Source organism: Silene latifolia, chromosome 1 (genome assembly GCF_048544455.1).
Source record: "Silene latifolia isolate original U9 population chromosome 1, ASM4854445v1, whole genome shotgun sequence".
Classification (NCBI taxonomy): Eukaryota; Viridiplantae; Streptophyta; class Magnoliopsida; order Caryophyllales; family Caryophyllaceae; genus Silene; species Silene latifolia.
The window spans coordinates 163221378-163241726 of record NC_133526.1 but is presented as its reverse complement, the minus strand read 5'-3'; the positions used below and the strand labels follow the sequence as shown (position 1 = coordinate 163241726).

At 38.2% G+C, this 20349-nt stretch overlaps 1 protein-coding gene across 1 annotated transcript; it reads right to left on the bottom strand.

Annotated features, from left to right (window-relative positions):
* Positions 1–813: 813 nt before the first annotated feature.
* Positions 814–1329, bottom strand: LOC141586443 (uncharacterized). The gene has a single exon (XM_074407658.1). The coding sequence runs from the start codon at positions 1327–1329 to the stop codon at positions 814–816; it is 516 nt and encodes a 171-aa protein (XP_074263759.1).
* Between the last annotated feature and the right edge of the window lie 19020 nt (positions 1330–20349).

Sequence of the window (20349 nt, the reverse complement as noted above, 5' to 3'; positions counted from 1 at the left end):
ATAGGTCTCGTGAGAGACCGTCTCCCACCAATTTAGTGGGAGACATAACATGGAAAATAGAAATTAAATAACTCCTTCCCTCCATCATGTGAGAGGTCTTTCAATAACGCTATTGAGAGACCGTCTCTCTAAAGTTCTTGTGTAAAATTAGAAGAGAATGAGTGGTGAAAGTAGAGAGAATAGATTAGAGAGAAACTAGAGAGAAAAAATAGGAGGGGAAAATGAGAGGGATAACATTGTCAATTTGTACTGTGATGAATAAAATGTGTACTGCGAAAATTAGCAGCCTTTTTTTTTGCACAAGTGTTTTTTTTGTGATATTTTATCGAATAACCTGTGATATTGTATTGAAGAACCTCTGATATTGTAACAAATCCCCAATCCTTAAAAAGATAGTGTATCCTCACATGATATATATATATATATATATATATATATATATATATATATATATATATATATAGAGGCAAGATCCGGTGAGTCCACCTATATTTTTGAGTCCCATGAGTCCACTTATGCATCACACGCTGTACACAAGAATATCACGAATTGAATAACAATATAGTAGTATTTTTTTTCAGATTTGTGGCTGAAAGTTTAAGTTGACGAAAGATGTAGTAGGGTCACAAGTCACAATCTATAAAGACCAACGTACCAGAACAAAAAAAAATTCGAAGTAGAAAGTTTATTCGCAGATACATTCACGGACACCCCAAAATGGAAATTATGGAGTTTATTCATGGACAAAATGATTACATCATTTAAACATTCCCAAGTCCCTGTAATTCAAACAATATAAAGAGAGTAACGGATTTATAAAGCATACTTGTTCGTAGCAGGAGCGTTCCAGGATATGAAAAATCCCGTGATAAATAACACCAAACCATGCATGACAGCAGTGGAAGGGTAATCTGGCAAAACCAATAAAAGCACAACATTTAGAGGAATTGCTGATCCCGAGCTTATCTGAGCAAGTATTATCCTGCCAGCTTTCGGTAAACGCCCTGACATCCTGTCCCCAAGCCATCCTCCAAACAAACCTCCTATTGAACCGACTATAGTAAACAGCCCAAGAAGGAATGCTGTTGTTGTGTGAGAAAAGCCTGTTAGCTCCAACCACATCGGAGCAAATGACAAATCAGACCAAGGAAACGAGCCCATAACACCCTGGACCACAATAATTTGGAAAGATGGTATCTTTATGACTGATTTGGCTTCATTTACTAATTCAATCATGGAGGAGAAGTAAGAATCGAGAATTGCGTGAATAATTGATTGAGATGACTTATTTGTCAGATAATCGACAGTAAATAACCAGTCATTTTGCATTATTCAATGATATCAATTCCACAGTAACCAGTCAATTTGCAACTATTCAAGAATCGAGAAGTAGTTTGACATATTTTGGTTCAGTGGTGTGATATTGTATAGTATAACCCGTGATATTGTTTAGTACAACCAGTGATATTGTTTATTGTAAGGTTTGATACTGTTTTGTATAACTCGTGATACTCTTTTACTGGACTCACAGACTCAGATACAATATCACAGGTTATACTAAACAATATCACAGCTTTTTTTTACAAAAAAAAAAAAAAAGTTTTTTTTTTTGTAAAAAAAAACGTGATATTTTTGTGTAGAGCGTGTGATACATAAGTGAACTCACGAGACTCAAAAAGATAGAGTGGACTCATGCGATCCTAATTCTATAGGCCGTTAATTATGGCGAGGCGGCCGACCTCACCAAATTCCTTCATTAATCCTTCATTTGTGGACTAACCTCCTATTATTCATTGGGCTGAAAATTGAGGGGTCATTCTAAATCTTTTCATTTAGCCCAAAATACCTTCTCTCTCTAAAATAGTAAATCATAAAAAGCCCAAATACACCCTATCTCTCTAAAATTTAACAAACAAAATCGTTTTTGAGAATTCTTCAGCAAGCAAGCTCGTCGTTCAACGGAAATTCCTCAGCACGAAAGCTCATCAATTTGTTCATCGATTGTTCATAGATTTCATCAAAACAACATTCAACAACGTTGATTCAAGTAATTTCAGAAGAAAATTTCGATTAATTTTCAGGTAATTTCATATTTTTGATTAAAATTGAGTATATTCATACAATTCTGTCAATTCACTCATAATTTGATGATATCAGGTTCGAATTTGATCAAATTGAATGATTTCGTAAATAGAACGTTCGAATTTGACCAATATTTTGAGCGATTTCTTTTTTCTCGCGATTTCGTACTACTTACTACATTGTTTTTGACGATTTTGCAGCTCTAATTGCTATGGAGATTGTAGATATCACAATGATTGATGATAATAGTCCTATTGAATCAGGTATATCATTTTTTGTTTAATTATTGTAAAAATTTCATGTTTTCTGATTCAATTTGCATTTGTCAAAATTTCTGCTCGCGATTTCACCAATATTTTGAGCGATTTTGTATTTTAGTTTTTTTGCAAGGTTTAGTTTATGAATTCAGTCGATTTTGTGAATTTAGGACCTAATTGTGTGACTGTATGAGTTGGTTGACTGACTCTTGAAGATGATACTGAGTTGATTTATGAATTGAGTCGATAAAATGTAATACTCCGTATGTGCTAGCAAATAAGTATTTCTGTTACTTTTTTGGTGAATCTCAGACCTTTTTTTGGTGAATCTCAAACCTTGTTTTGTGAATCTCAGACCTTGTTTAGTGAATCTCAGACTTTACTCAGTGAATCTTAGCAAATAAGTATTTATGTTACTTTTTTAAGCTCTTTTCCTTTTTTGGTGAATCTCAGACCTTGTTTTGTGAATCTCAGACCTTGTTTAGTGAATATTAGAGCTTTTTTTGTGAAACTTGGTCATCATAAGTGGTTAGAATCACCTTTTCTGCTCTTTTACTTATTTGGTGAATCTTAGACTTTATTTTGTAATTAAAACATAAGTAATATTCAGCAAACTTAAAAATCTCGAATTAACTAAACAACAACATTCGAAAATAAAATAAAATAAAGCTGATAATTAAATAAAAACCTGAAAAATTAAGCATGATATGATATTTGTTTAGTTTATCAAGCACCCCTATTTGTTCGAGGCAATGCACATAGAGCAATATTGATATAGCTATAGGTGCAACATTCATCTGCATCAACGAGTGATCTTCCTGCGTGTTTAGATGAATATGGAACCCTTCTACAAACTGGAGTGTAGTTAAAAAATTTTGAATCAAGCCTAGATGCTACCCATAGAAAGGGCCCCTGAACTCGGGAATAGGTAGCCAGCCATTCAGATCTAGTACGCCCAAATTGCTCGAACTTCTCCTGCAACTTAAAAGCCTGTTTGCAGCTAGTTTCATTTGTGCCAAATTGATTTAGTACTAATCCCATAAAATGAGAGGTATGCCTGCACATAACAGGAACCAAAGACTCTATCTCATAACCTTGGCTCGTTAAACAATCAGCCAATTTAGAGAGGTCGCGACAAACATACTGCCCTTGATCCATATAACCTGGAACATTCGCCAAAACACAAGTATAGGGGAATACAAATAAATGAGACATTGTGTGCAATAGGGTTTTTTGAAATGTTTTACTGAAGAGAGAAGAGAAGTTATTGGGAAATAATATTAGGTTTCAGAAATTAGATATTTATAGGCCTGGTATTTGGCACAATCACATCATGATGCTGTTCGCATTACCCATATATTAAATTTTTTGATTGAATGCTTGATTGTTCAATGTCCTTTTCTTGGGAATGGAAGTGTTATTAACAAATCATCAAAATATCCTGATACATACAACCTGGCCTTTTCTTAAAAGTGAACTCATAATTTTCACCAAAAATCATTATTAAAAGTGAACTAATAATCTGAAACAAAAATCTTTTTAACTATTTGAACTAATAATCCTGATACTTTATTTAGTGAATCTCAGCCTTTATTTAGTGAATCTTGGGCCTTGTCTTGTGAATCTCTGTTGGTAAACGTTTGAATTGGTTTTAACTTTTGTGACTCAATCATTTTGTCCTGGACTAGAAGGTTACTGATGAAATTTATTTATTTCTTTTTCTGTGAAGCAGAGACCCTAGTTTGTGAAACTAGAAAGGTTATTTTGTGAAACTTGGACACTTAATAACTAATAACTAATATATACAACCTGGGTAAGATTAAAACTGAACTAATAATCTGAACCAAAAAGTGGACTTGTGAATCTCAGTCCTTGTCAATGTGAACCCTTCTTTAGGAATGACCTATTTTGTTCTTTTTCTTTATTTGTGATTCTCAGACCTTGTTTTGTGAATCTTAAGGCTTAATTTGTGTAACTCGAAGTTAATATTCTGAGACTTTATTTCTAAATCACCTATTCTACTCTCTTCCTTCATTTTGTTATACTTCCTTCATTTGTGAATCACAGACCTTACTTAGTGAATCTTAAGCCTTGTTTTGTGAATGTGAGATGTGAATTTGTGAACCTTTTATCTTCTTAGGTGTTGATTCAAATGTCAACAACAACAACAACTCAGAGGTTAGTGTGACGCCTCGTGTCGGTTGCGGTGAGGTTTCTTGCTCTAATGTTGGTTCTGGTCAGGGTGGTGAGGGTTCTACTACTGTCTTAACAACCCCTACAATACCAACTATTTCGACACCTACTACTCTGGTAACTTACACACCGGGTGGCACTGAGCAATGGATACGTAGGATTGAAGAGAAGTTTACACCCGTGGTTGGCAAAACATTTGTGGACTTAGAGTCAGTGATGTTGTTCTATAAAATTTATGCTATTGCTTGTGGGTTTGAAGCAAGGAAGTCTTCAACCAAGAGGTTTAAAGATGGTATTATTCGAACAAAATGCATGGTTTGCCATCGTGAAGGTTTTAATAAGAGGAAAAGACGTCCTCCCCAAGCTGATGCAAAAACAACAACCGTTGAAACTTGTGACAAAACAAAAGCTGGTGCAATAAGTGGAAATAGAAAAACAAAAGTGCTAAAAGTAAAAGTACGAAAAAGGGTGGAGGTGCAGGTGAGGCTGAGAGTTCCAATAAGCAAAGTGGTACAAGAATAACTAAAATTAAAAGGTGGGGTTGTGAAGCAATGATAAAATTCATGTTCCATGAAAACATGTACAAGATTGAACAATTCCGTGAGGGTCACAATCACCCAGTGACGCCTGTCAAAAATAGGGAATTTGAGAAACTTGCTGACAATATAAATCAACTGAACGAATATCATAAGCAATTGATTATCCAAAATTCGAGATTGAATGTCGGGGCTAGTTTAACATACAACTTATGCAAGGAACAAGCATAGGGTTTCGAAAATGTGGGAGCTACCCTTATGCAGTTCAAGAATTTCCAAAGGAATGTAAAGTGTCTACTTAATGGCAAGGATGGACATATGTTCATCTCTCGTTTAGAAACCCTCCGAGAGACAAAAGGGTTGGTATTTGCATATGAAACAGATGCTGACAGTGCTTTGACAAGAATTTTTTGGACAAATGCGGATTCCATCAGATGGTTACGCATTGTTTGGTGATGCTATTTCATTCGATCCAACCTATGGAACGAACAAATATAACATGAAATTCGCGCCTTTCACTGGGATTGACAATCACAAAAAGTCAATAACATTTCGATGCGTGCTTTTAGAGCATGAAGACGATGAGTCATTTATTTGGGCATTTCAGCAGTTTCTAAAAGCAATGGGTGGCAAAGAACCCAATTACATCATCAGTGACCAAGATCAGTGGATACCTGCTTATTTCAGGAATGTGCCGATGGGCAACATTTTAAAAACCACACAAAGATCAGAGAGTTCGAATAGCTTCTTCAAGAGATTTGAAAATAAATATGGGACTCTCGTAAAATTTTGGATGAGATTTGAGAGTGCCATGGACCAACAAAGGCACAATCTAAAGCTTCTTGAAGCACAGAGCCACAACTCAATGCCTGAAACCCTATTCGGGTCAAACTGGGAGGCCCATGCAGTGAAGGTCTATACACATGAAGTGTTCTTCGACTTCCAAGAGGAGGTTAAATTTTTGGTAAATGCGTGTAGTGTTTGTGGATACACCCCACCAGATCTAGTAACTAACTTTGAAGTTTCAATTGTTGAGTACGCAAACAAGCGAAAGAGATATGCAGTTGAGTACAATAGGAGAACAATGGATGTCTGTTGTGCATGTAAATTGTTTGAAATGAAAGGTATTTTATGCAACCACATCATTTGGATTTGCTCGGGAAAGTTTAAGGAAATACCTGAGAAATACATTTTGCGTAGGTGGAGTAAGAATGCACTCAGAAACCCGGTTTATGATTTGAATGGAAATCTGCTGGAAAACTATGATCTTACTGGTAATAGTAAATTTGGAATGTCTCGGGTGTGGTGATGCGTGTCTTTTATATGATGTTTTACATCCCATTTTACACGCATTTCAGAGCTCATTCGTGTAGTTTATGCTGCATTTCTCCCTATTTCCGTCTACTTCCGTGTTTTGTACATTATTGCAGAAATGTGAAGAATTCAACGGGAAAATCAAGCTAAATCCGTCCCCGAGTACCCCGCATTGCAAATGACGTAAAGGAATCACTTAAGGAACGAGCTTGGTGCGCAATCCAAGATCCAAAAGACAAATCCACGAGTTTATAAGAGGCAAGTAGCAGCTCATCCAGTCGATCGACCACCTCCTTCGGTCGATCGACCAACTATCGGGTTCCAGAAGTTACTGTTTGCTGAGGACCGGTCGATCGACCAGTCCTATCAGTCGATCGACCCAACTGCTATTTCAGACGAAAATTAGAAGACTGAGGAAGCGCAAGCCCATGATGCTAGGTTTAGGAAATAAGAAGTTACGTTACTGTCTATATAACGTAACCTAGAAACTTTCAGTTATCATCAAGTCTATTATTCAGTTTTTACCTAAGTTTTATTATCAGTTTTACATTAAGTTTACATAGGGTTTGAGGAAGAATTAGGGTTCGGAATATTGTAAGCATTGGAATTTTCGCTCTTGCTCTTAATCATTCTTCTGCTATTCTCGGTATTCTTCTGCCCTATTTCAATTCATCTGTTTTATTATTAGATTAGAATTGCTAGTAGCTTCCCGAAACCATCTTTATTGTTGCATGTTAATTGTTTGTCTTATCGCTTTAATTATGAATTCAACTCTTTTATGCCCTAGTATTATTATTAGTATCACTTTCAGCATGAGTAGCTAAATAGTTTGTGCTAGGATGTAGGCGAATTGTAGCATAGGCGGCATTAGATTATACACGGCCTGAACCCGCGTGTTGGTCGATCGACCACCTTACCCGGTCGATCGACTGACCTCGTGAGCTTTATTTCGTTTTAATTGATTTTAATGTTGTGTTTAACGAATCGAATGCATGCGACCAGTTAGATAATTTATGACAAATCCATTAGATCGAAAGATAGGGTATGTTGTTAGACCATCAATTGAATCGACTAAACTGTGCTAAGATCGAAAGATAGGTATAGTTTAGACCGTTAGTCACTTTTCAGAACGAAAGTTAGTATTAGTGATATTAGGGACCTATAGCGAGATCGAAAGATGCTATTTGTTAAGAGTGGACCGAGAGGACCTCTTTGTTTCCCGCCTCACCTGTGTTGACTCAGACCAACTTAGTTTGCTGCCGCCGAAGCTATAGTGAACCGATCATCCTAGTACCCCTTCTTTATCTGTTTAAACCATCTTTTAGTTTATTATCTTTATCTGTTCTTAGCTATAGACCATCTCAACTCAACCCCCACAATTGTTACCTTAGACTGAATATAAATCAACTAGAATTTACATCTGCCTCCTTGTGGTTCGACCCTGTTACCACTAGCCTAGGTTAGTCTTAATAAGAATTATAAATATTATCTTTGGTACTCACAACGACGGGTATCAAATTTTGGCGCCGTTGCCGGGGTGGCAATAGTCCTAATTTTAGTTGTTTTCATTTTTAGTCTTTCTTAGTTTAAGGGACTTCTGTTCCTTAAACTTTTCTTATATTCTTTTTGTAGTTTCTTCTTATGCGCAGGTCACAGGGTGGTGAATATAAGAAAGACTAAAAATGAGAATTGACAAGTATATAAGAAAAGTACTTTTCTGCTTCGAGGACGATTGCTATTAGAGCTCAAATCACGGGCTTTAAACAAGGGCCAGATGAGAATTTCCACGAAGCATGGGTCCCATTTAAGAGGTTGGTGCGAACCATACCGCACCATGGGTTCGAAAATTGGAGCTTGTGCAATCATTTCTACAATGGATTGTACGACGATCAGAGGGCCATTTTGGATGCTGCAGCCAATGGACGATTCGCTGAAAATTTGGGAGCAACCAAGGGGTGGAAGATCATTGACGATCTAGCTACCCACAAAGCCGAGTACGGGAATTCCAGAGGGAACCAGAGGAGAGCTCCTGAATCCTCCTCTGTTGCTGCACTTGAGGCTCTCACTGCGAGATTTGACAAGTATGAACTAGGAGGAGCCTCTAAAGGTGGGATGTACCAAGTCAATCTTTGTGTCGACGGTCCCTTCTGTCTCGTGAAAGGTGTGGAGCTGAGGGGCACGTTTCGAAGAACTGCCCTAGTCCCTTTGAGTCTTGTGCCGCCTTTCAATACTATAGGCAGACCAACACCTACTATGAGCCGAATACCCATCCGAACTTGAGTTGGAGGAGCCAAAATGTCCTGAACCCAACTCAAGCTCCGCCGCAGCAGCAACCCTATGTGCCCCCTCATCAAAAGCAACAACAATATCGAAAACCTCCTTATGTGCCGCAGCAGAAGAACAATCGCAGAATTCAGAATTTTCCGAGCTTAAGAACCTGTTGCTAAAGGAGTCCCAAGCAAGAGAGGCCGGGATGAAGCTACTAGAGAGCCAAATTGCTCAATTGGCTAGCAAAAGCAACACTCGAGCTCCCGGACACTTGCCGACCCAAACTGACCAAAAGGAGACCTTAAATGCCATCACCTTGAGGAGCGGGTCCACCCTTGATGGTCCTGCCATGGCCGAGGACGCTGTTGAAAAAGATGAGCCGGAAACAAGTCAAAAGAAAGCTTCAACGAATAAATAAAAGAAACAGTAGTCTACCGGGTATATATCGATCGATCGATATACCTAGTCGATCGATCGAAGCACGGGTTCAGGAGCTTTTGAATCTGTACATCTCGGTCGATCGACCGAGGACGAGTGGTCGATCGGACCGAGATCGGCTGCGATCCGAGGAATTTCGTCCTTTGATGCCAAATAATCTGCGAGACCACTTGTTTCGGGGTACCACGATCCGAAGACTTTAGGACAAGACCCGAGTCTTGATGGGTCGATCCCGGTCCCAAGTTCGATCCAATGACGGTTAATGGTTCTCATTTGAGATGGTCCGAGGAGGGGTCTAGCTTCAACAAAGAGAAGGTGACGGACTTCCACCCTAAGTCCAAGGATGCGGCGCGCGTGATTTGGAGGAGAGGGCTAAGGTACTTCTTCTGACCCCTTACCCGGAGAGGCTAGTGCCGACCAAGGAACAGGTATCTTTCAGCAAATTTGAAAAAGTTATCCGTAGTCTGAATGTACAGGTCCCTTTTCTGGAGTTAGTTAACCAAGTGCCCGCTTATACTAAATTTATGAAACAACTTTTGTCCAAAAAGCAGTCACTTGAAACAGTGCACACTGTCGCACTTACTAAGGAGTCTTGCTCCTATCTGTCTCACACTGCGCCCCATAAGTTAGAGGATCCGGGTAGCTTTTCCATCCCTTGCAAAATAGGCACCTTCTCAATTGAGAAGGCATTGTGTGATTTAGGGGCTAGTATAAGCGTCATGCCCTTGAGTCTAGCTAGGAAGCTTAAGTTAACCCGGTTTGCTATCACAGACATGACAGTTCAGATGGCCGACCGATTTGCGGTCGAGCCTATAGGAGTCCTAGAGGACATACCCGTCCAAATAGGGAAGTTTTTCTTCCCTGTTGACTTTGTTGTCCTTGACATGCCTGAGGATGCCCATATACCGATCATCCTAGGTAGGCGTTTCGCACACTTCTTTGGTGCGATTATTGACGTAGGCTCTTGAACTTTGACCTTCAAAGTTGGGAAACATTCTATCATTTTTGCCCAACCTGCTAAAAAGAAGGACCCCATGTGGCCTGTTACTTGTAATACGGTTTCTGAAAAGAAATCGTACTTTGTGCTTCCTGAATTGCCTGTCTCTATTACTACTCCTGTGCTAACCCCTCCGCCCCCTTGATTGGGAGCGAGAAAGGAGGAAGAATCTATTGTTTTAGACATTGCGGGGAGCTGGTTTGGGGAAGGATGAGCTGCAGTCACTCTAGCTGCGACAAAGCCTATCATTCAAAGAGGAGGTCTTGGTTGCCTGAGCTATGGAATTGATGAGATAGTTGATGACGAGCCAGTCAAAGCAAAGGAGTCCGACTTGGATTCCGATGAGCCCAAAGAGACCCTTGATTGGGGAGATGACGAAGTTGATCCGTTGAGCTCTCCGACTGTTGAAGCTGAGAAGGGCGCAGCTGATAAGATGAGCACCATTGAGGCTACCTCTAGTAGCCAGAAGCCGATGAAGTGGGCCATACCGTGGTCCTTCTTGATCAACTATTAGTTGATCGAGCTCGTTATAAACTTCATTTTATTTGCTTTTGTTAAAACCAATTTTATTGCTTTTTGTGTGCGCGAAAACTTCGCATTTTATTTCGCTTGTTTAGGATTCTTAAGTACTTTAGACTTTATTCTGGGTTTTGCGCAATTTTGGGCGCGTCTTATTGTATACTTGCAGGTATTTAGAGCTTGTTAGCTCAAATCATTGAGCAATTACGAAGAAATATGAGGTTGCAGCAGTGTTTTCAGTCGATAGACTGGTTCAAGTAGTCGATCGACTGATCTGCAGGTTCCAGGAGACACTGTTCATGTTTACCTGGTCGATCGACTAGGTTAAGTGGTCGATCGACCACCGCTGCTGCTGTGCTTATTCACGACCTCTCCCCTGCTGTGTTTGGTCGATATGCGGACTTAAGGGAGTCTTCTACTCCACTTTACTTTCCGTCAAATAATTTATTTCTTCTGATTTTCTCATTTGTGCACAATTTTACCGCTTCAAAAATTGTTTTCTCAGTCTTATGCGTGGTATCTTCTGTCTTTCAGGTACTTATTAGTAGCAGCACTGCTTGGCTACTAAAACCTCCTAGCTTATTTGGTTTGGGAGGTTTCCTTCTTCGCGCTTAAAGTCTAGTGAGTTTCTGATTTCTTTACTTCATGTCATTATATTTTATTTCTTTTCTCGCAAATTCCCATTTCTCTTTCCTTCATTACATGATTTTGCACAATGGGGACATTGTGCGATTTGGTTTGGGGAAGGGTTTTGCGTCGCATATCATTTGCTTGCATTCACGTTTAATTTTGTTTTGCATTGTTTTATTTCATTTCTCTTATATATACAAAATTCCAAAAAAATTGAAAAAAAATTTCAAAAAATTTCCATAAAATGCACGTTTATTTTAGCATATAGGTCGAGTCGGAACGGTAGTATTTCCATGATGATTTTGCATTTGCACCTGTTTTGCCTGAGCCTTGCTAGATTAACATGTTATTAGTAGAATCGTTTATGCATACCTACGAGTTCTCGTTGAATTACTTGCTGGACTTGAGACCTGACTTAGAAAATTGGCAAGCTACATCATATTTCTGAGATTTAGAGCCTATAACTGGTGACATTCATGACCAGTTCATTTAGGAATGTGAGTAGTACTCCTTATGAGACATGTTTCTTTAATTTGCATAAATATGAACTTGATCTGCTTAATACCTGTATGCGTTCGGTTTGTGGTTTGTCGACAAATGTGGTAGAGGTTTCCCTTTTCTTATTAGGCCCATAAGCTCCACACTGCCAAAAATATCCCTTTTTGTCCCATTTACTACATCCTACATTTAGCCTGTCCTTTGTCAAGCTAGTAGTCTGTGTCCTTGGGGTTGTTACTCATTTTTGGTGGCATATGCTCTGTTGAGACGTTATTGGGAAGATGAAATAAAGGAGAAATAGAAAAAGAAAAAGAAAAGAAAAGATGAAAAAGACTCGAAAAAGAAAAAAAGAATTTCATCTTTGAAGAAACGATCGATCATTGCTAGCGTTTATGGTCGATCGACTGGAGTTCGAAAGAATAAAAAGAAAAAGAAAAATCAATTCGCATGATTCAGTCTTTATTATTTGGCGATTTTTGCTCCCATGGTTCATTTAATCCTATGGGGAGTTTATTGATTTAGTATTTTGGAGATTGTGAGCTTTGTGCTTGCTATAGCACCGTTTCGTTTGATTATGAGCAAGAAGTTGGATGTTGCCACTTGGTTCCGTTTTGGTACTAGCTTGACCACCTGTACCTCCACTTTACCATAAAATGTTTTGCCTCTTTTTACCCATACCTCACATATCCCATATATACCTCGGCATGTGTCATTGGTCATTTGTTTGGTTGGAATGCATATGTACGGTCATAGAGATCATTTTCATATTCTATTGCTGGCATGTCTTCATAAGTCGTAGTTAGGTGAGAGTCACTACAAAATTAATTCTTTCTATCTTACATATATTCACCTGTATTTATTGAGTGATTTGAGCGGCCCGTGAGAGTCCAATTTGATAAGTCTCTACAGTTGGCAGTTCAGCATAATTTTAACGACTACATAACTCGTTTGCATGATTCACATTACTAATTGATTGTTGGTTGTGCATTAAATTGGTTTAGGCTTAACAGTTTGCATTTCGCTCTGAGATTGAACTCGTTCCATTAGGTTATTAGATCGAGTCTAGTTCTTGCTTGAGGACAAGCAAGGATTTGGTTTGGGGAAGTTTTATGCGTGTCTTTTATATGATGTTTTACATCCCATTTTACACGCATTTCAGAGCTCATTCGTGTAGTTTATGCTGCATTTCTCCCTATTTCCGTCTACTTCCGTGTTTTGTACATTATTGCAGAAATGTGAAGAATTCAACGGGAAAATCAAGCTAAATCCGTCCCCGAGTACCCCGCATTGCAAATGACGTAAAGGAATCACTTAAGGAACGAGCTTGGTGCGCAATCCAAGACCCAAAAGACAAATCCACGAGTTTATAAGAGGCAAGTAGCAGCTCATCCAGTCGATCGACCACCTTCTTCGGTCGATCGACCAACTATCGGGTTCGAAGCTTTCATTTTTGAGGACCGGTCGATCGACCGATCCTATCATCGATCGACCCAATCGCTATTTCAGCATTTAAAATTAGAAGGCGAGGAAGCGCAAGCCCATGATGCTAGGTTTAGGAAATAAGAAGTTACGTTACTGTCTATATAACGTAACCTAGAAACTTTCAGTTATCATCAAGTCTATTATTCAGTTTTTACCTAAGTTTTATTATCAGTTTTACATTAAGTTTACATAGGGTTTGAGGAAGAATTAGGGTTCGGAATATTGTAAGCATTGGAATTTTCGCTCTTGCTCTTAATCATTCTTCTGCTATTCTCGGTATTCTTCTGCCCTATTTCAATTCATCTGTTTCGTTATTAGATTAGAATTTCTAGTAGCTTCCCGAAACCATCTTTATTGTTGCATGTTAATTGTTTGTCTTATCGCTTTAATTATGAATTCAACTCTTTTATGCCCTAGTATTATTATTAGTATCATTTTCAGCATGAGTAGCTAAATAGTTTGTGCTAGGATGTAGGCGAATTGTAGCATAGGCGGCATTAGATTATACACGGCCTGAACCCGCGTGTTGGTCGATCGACCACCTTACCCGGTCGATCGACTGACCTCGTGAGCTTTATTTCGTTTTAATTGATTTTAATGTTGTGTTTAACGAATCGAATGCATGCGACCAGTTAGATACTTAATTTATGACAAATCCATTAGATCGAAAGATAGGGTATGATGTTAGACCATCAATTGAATCGACTAAACTGTGCTAAGATCGAAAGATAGGTATAGTTTAGACCGTTAGTCACTTTTCAGAACGAAAGTTAGTATTAGTGATATTAGGGACCTATAGCGAGATCGAAAGATGCTATTTTTTAAGAGTGGACCGAGAGGACCTCTTTGTTTCCCGCCTCACCTGTGTTGACTCAGACCGACTTAGTTTGCTGCCGCCGAAGCTATAGTGAACCGATCATCCTAGTACCCCTTCTTTATCTGTTTAAACCATCTTTTAGTTTATTATCTTTATCTGTTCTTAGCTATAGACCATCTCAACTCAACCCCCACAATTGTTACCTTAGACTGAATATAAATCAACTAGAATTTACATCTGCCTCCTTGTGGTTCGACCCTGTTACCACTAGCCTAGCTTAGTCTTAATAGGAATTATAAATATTATCTTTGGTACTCACAACGACGGGTATCATGTGGCCTGAGATTTACACAATTATTGGTATGCTCAAAAGAAAAGAAGAAGAGTCATATATGAGAGAGTTTGCCAAGCTAATTAAAGAATTCCGAGAGAAGTTGGAGCCAAACCCAAAGCGTTTGACTAAAGAACAAGAATTGGAGGTCCTTCTCAACTGCAAGGCTCCAAAAGAAATAAAGATCTTACCACCTAAAGTCTCTAGAAACAAAGGTAGTGGTAAAAGGATGGTGAACAGCAAAAATAAGGCAATTATGAAGGCAAAAAAACCGAAAAGGTTGTGTGCTAAGTGTAAACGCATGTCACACCACGATAAAAGAAATTGTCCAAATGAGTTTGCAGAGCATCCTCCCGAGAACCAAGTATGTATAATTCTACTCTTGTTCTTCCATTTTAGTATTACTTGAAAACGCAACTACTATTGTCTAATAATTCTTTTTTTTTTTTTTTTTAAAGTATCTAATCAAGGTTTGATTCTTCACATAGGGAGACACATCGGAAGAAGAGGAAGAAGGAGAAGAAGTCGAGGATGAAGATTGATGTAAAGGAGTATTCTTAAGCAACGAGAATAGACATGACGATTGAAGAAGACAAGTTTTAAGCTCGTTTTATTTTGGTCAATGTTGTGAATCCTTGAACTTATCTTGTGAAACTGGAAGATAAAATTGTGAAACTTGGTCCTGAATCTAGCATCAAACGTTTTTATCATTTCAGACCTTATTTTGTGAATCTCAGTCGTTATCTTGTGAATCTCAGACCTTGTTCAGTGAATCTTAGGGCTTGTTTTGTGAAACTTGGTCGTGGTTTAAATCATCTATTTTGCTCTTAATTTTGTGAATCTCAGACCTTATCTTGTGAATCTCAGACCTTGTTCAGTGAATCTTAGGGCTTGTTCTGTGAAACTTGGTCGTGGTTTAGAATCATCTATTTTGTTCTTAATTTTGTGAATCTCAGACCTTATCTTGGGAATCTCAGACCTTGTTCAGTGAATCTTAGGGCTTGTTCTGTAAAAATTGGTCGTGGTTTAAATCATCTATTTTGCTCTTAATTTTGTGAATCTCAGACCTTATCTTGTGAATCTCAGACCTTGTTCAGTGAATCTTAGGGCTTGTTCGGTGAAACTTGGTCGTGGTTTAAAATCATCTATTTTGCTCTTAATTTTGTGAATCTCAGACCTTATCTTGTGAATCTCAGACCTTGTTCAGTGAATCTTAAGGCTTGTTCTGTGAAACTTAGGGCTTGTTCTGTGAAACTTGGTCGTGGTTTAAAATCATCTATTTTGCTCTTAATTTTGTGAATGTCAGACCTTGTTTTGTGAATCTCAAACCTTGTTCAGTGAATCTCAGAGCTTGTTGATTTACTTACGACGTTTATTTGTTTTCAATGTTGTGAATGCTAGACTTTAATTTGTCCAATTGTTTACTTGCAAAGTTTGTGAATCCTACGGAAGGTGATTTCGTGAAACATGAACTTAAATGTGGGAAATCGCATAACAGTAGTCCAAGCCAAGCTCAAATTGCTCAACTCAATGTCAAATTAGCTACATAAGTCACATAAGTGACCCAGAAAAATTATTATGACTTTACAACTATCAAATATCTTTACAAGAGTTGATGAAGGCAACAATCTTTACAGGAGCCTCGACCCACTTTTGCATATTATGACTTCACATCATCCCATCAACACGGACAATTGTCTTCTTTAATTAAACACCTATACAACCAAAAACAAGTACAATCGACTTATTTACGAAATATTCGCCAAAGTTATGAAGAAATGAACTTCACATCATTTTTAAGACAATGAAGTGTACCTTTTTAGTATTTTTATCCCATCTAAGTAGTTCCAACATGATCGATTTTCGATATTGTGGCATTTTCTGCAAAGAGCGACATATATTAATGAAGTATATAGACAACCAACCTATCTTTATTTGGTGAATATCAGACCTTGTTTTGTGAATCTCAAACCTTGTTAAGTGAATCTCAGAGCTTGTTCAGTGAATCTCAGAGCTTGTTGATTTAAAACCACTTATAATGACCAAGTTTCACAAAACAAGCTCTAAGATTCACTGAACAAGGTCTTAGATTCACAAAATAAGGCTTTATTTTCGTATACTAATGAACTTACCTCAAAATATTCACTTTTGGTCCATAAACTATCATCGTCCAAGGCACTCAACCACTTCAACAGAAAAGCTCCACAATCAAAACTAGACAAAAAAAAACAGCAAATGGTTTAAAATCAACAAGCTCAAAATAATAACTATTGATTTGTTAACAAAAGGAAAAAGATACATGCTTACATACCATGTTGTTTGTTGAGGGTCTTCGAGATTGACAAATTCGTTCGTGTGCATGAACTCCAAAGATTTATATGACTCTCCCAAAATAGATGAAACATGATGCAACTAAAAAAGAAAAGGCAATAACAAGATCAAAATATATTTTGGAGTATACTTTTAAAAGAAAAGGCAATAACAATATTTTGGAAAAAAAAAAATCATACAAGCTCTTTGGCATGCTTGTTGTCAGGATCCACATTAATATCCACGCTTGAGTCAAGGATGAAATTTTTTCCCTGCTTTATATCACAGACACAAGCCCACCAATGCTCCGGCGGCGTGTTACTATGGAAAGGGATAAAAACCTGAGATAGTAATTGTACAAGACAAACCAAGAGATTAATGCTATAATAAGGAAAATAAGGTCCAGGATTCACAAAATAAGGTCAAGGATTCACAAAAGAAGTTCACAAAATAAGGTCAAGGAGTTCACAAAATAAGGTCCAGGATTCACAAAACAAGGTCCAGGATTCACAAAATAAGTTCCAGGATTCACAAATAAGTTCACAAAATAAGTTCACAAAATAAGTTTCAAGATTCACAAAATAAGGTCCAAGATTCACAAAATAAGATCCAGGATTCACAAAATAAGTTCACAAATAAGGTCAAGGATACATAAAATAAGTTCACAAAATAAGGTCAAGGATACACAAAACAAGGTCCAGGATTCACGAAATAAGTTCCAGGATTCACAAATAAGTTCACAAAATAAGTTCACAAAATAAGTTCCAAGATTCACAAAATAAGCTCCAAGATTCACAAAATAAGGTTCAGGATTCACAAAATAAGGTCCAGGATTCACAAAATAAGTTCACAAATAAGGTCAAGGATACATAAAATAAGTTCACAAAATAAGGTCCAGGATTCACAAAATAAGCTCCAAGATTCACAAAACAAGTTCCAAACATATCAATGACCTACAAATAAGTAAAATAAACATTACATATATCTGACCTTGTCGATATGGCTACCATCAACTGGAGTGTAACTGTCCTTTATGTATTGAACCCAAATAATGGGGTTGTTTTCTCGATGAAGACCCTACAAGTCACAAAAAGGCAATTTTAGAAACAAAGCGACTTTAAGAACGCAAATACTTGAATATCAACATATAAAGGATTTGAGACTGACAAATATTGTTGTTGGCAAGTAGAGTAAATTTGTTCTACCGAGTGTGCACTTAATTCCAAATATATCAATGACCTACAAAATTAAATTTGTTAGGAAACATATACATCGAGTGGCCTGATTTTATGAAATGTGAACAAAATGAAACAGGTTGAGTGGTGTGAAAAAAATGAAAACATGGGCAGGAAAAGGAAAATAATACTCAGGGGTTACTTATCTGATCCATAATAAGGTCACGCGGTCCAAGGGTCTGCAAAGCATCTCTTGTGACTTCCATCCACGGAGTGGACACCATAACCTCACTTCATTTTTGATAAAATGCAATTAGTAGATATATTTATTACAATAAAAAAAATCAAAAAATCAAAGCAAAAATATGACATTACTGTTGAGTTTTCTTTGATCTCTTTCGAACAAAATTCAGCAATTCCATGTCAGTGTATCAAGGCCATTCTAGTGCATCATTTTGTACTATTTCTCTGGATAGGTTCTCAGAACATGTAGTAATTTGATCGCACGCCCTCAACTCCTTACTGGCAGATGGTTTATCGAGGCCGGAAACAATTGGTGTAGAAGGAGGATCATTGTTCCCTACCACTGGAGGAGGAATAGAAGTCGCAGGAGTAGCTAGAACAGTAACGGTGGGGTGAGTGGGCTCACTGTTCTCAGAACATGTAATAATTTGATCGCACGCCCTCAAATCCTTACTGGCAGATGGTGTAGAAGGAGGATCACTGTTCCCTACCACAGGAGGAGGAGTAGTAGAAGTCGCAGGAGTAGCTAGAACAGTAACAACGGGGTGAGTGGGCTCATTGACGGAAGAGACATCATCAATAGCACTGGAACTTGTTTGCATATCTCTTTCACTTGTTCTCCTCTTATTGTACTCAACACACCGTTCTTGATTATGATGATCATCCGCTACCACTGTGGGCTCAGAATGGTCAGGTTGTTCATCATTGACGGGAGGGACATCATCATTGACGGGAGGGACATCATCAATAGCAGTATTATGAGAGGGAGATAAAAGATGATCAGGTTGTTCATCAGCTTGAATACAAGACTTTGAAGGTTCATCAAGTGGTATGATTTGCCATTCTGGTTTTGGTGGTGAACGACGTGACTGTATTGGTTGCAAAGCTTCACCCATGACGTCCAATGCCTTCAACAATTCAGCTTTAGACCACCCACACAATCTCTCCAGATTATCCCCACTATTACCCTCCACACTCTCCTAGACATTACCCTCCTCATTAATGTCTTGTTGAGATAACCTAAAACCATCTGCCATACCATCTACAGCTGCAACTAGTTTAGAAAGCTGTTCTTGCCGAGGAAGGTAGTTTCTTTGAGAGCTTGGCTAGCAAGAGATTTGTACTCCTTGAAAGCTTGAGCCATGACCTTTGCGGATTGCGCAAGTTTATTAACAAACTCAGTAGTACTACCTGAATTGTTAGGTAGAGGAGGATCAACCTTTGCAGAAAGCGCAAGTTTATTAATAAACTCAATAGTACAACCTGAGTTGTTAGGTAGAGAAGGATCAGTAGGTTCTTCATCTTCAAATTGTTGGTGTTCAGTCGTTGGCTTTGACGACTGCCTAAACTCAATAGTAGGAAGCAGCAAAGGTGCATGTGGCTTATGCTGAGTGATGACCATTGGAGGCTCAATAGAACCCCTACCGAAAGTTTTCTAGTCCGAATTTTTGTCATTCACTTCCTCCTTAACTCTCTGGGATATAGCTTCTTTAGTCCAAGTTGAGAGCGTTGGAAACTGCCGAGTAACAAGGCGTGATTTGAAGACACATCGGTCAAGATAAATGAAAACCAAGTCCATAATAGGTCCACCAAACCAATTTTCTTTCAGCTTTTTGGTCTCCCACTCCTCCTTTTGCCAAGACTCAACTTGGGCAGCCAATTTACGTTTGATGAAATTGCTCCAGTTGAATTCGGAGATCAAGTCAGTGTTTACCAAACTTTTAAGAAGTCTCAAACTTGCCCGATTCCCTACAACACCGCCTAAAAGAGCATTGAAGATATAAATGATGAAAGTGCGTTTGAAATCATCTCCACCATCTCTTTGTGTAGAGAGCTTGTGCATAATGTCTTTGACCTCAATGGAACTACCTTTGTATTGACTTTTGAACTCCTCCAAAACAGACAAATAAGAAAGGCACTTATCTCCAATTTTTGCTTCTTCGACAATGTTTGGACCCATTGGAAATCCCAGGCACAGATGGATATCTTTCTCTAAAACAGAGAGTTTCCCACCACACAACGATCTTTTAAAGGGGTTGTAATTCGAAACTAGCCAATACGCCAAGTGACCCGGAATAACATTTGTTTTAAGATGCAATAGAGAACCAAATCCCATTTGTTGTATAGCTTGAATCTGGTTATCTGATGGTGGATTCTCCTTATTGTTGAGAAAGTTGTAAAGCTCAGCAGGAGACATCCGAGTCCTCAACACATGCAGTCTCTCTTTGTAAATTCTTTTATTTTTTGTAGCTGGCTCAG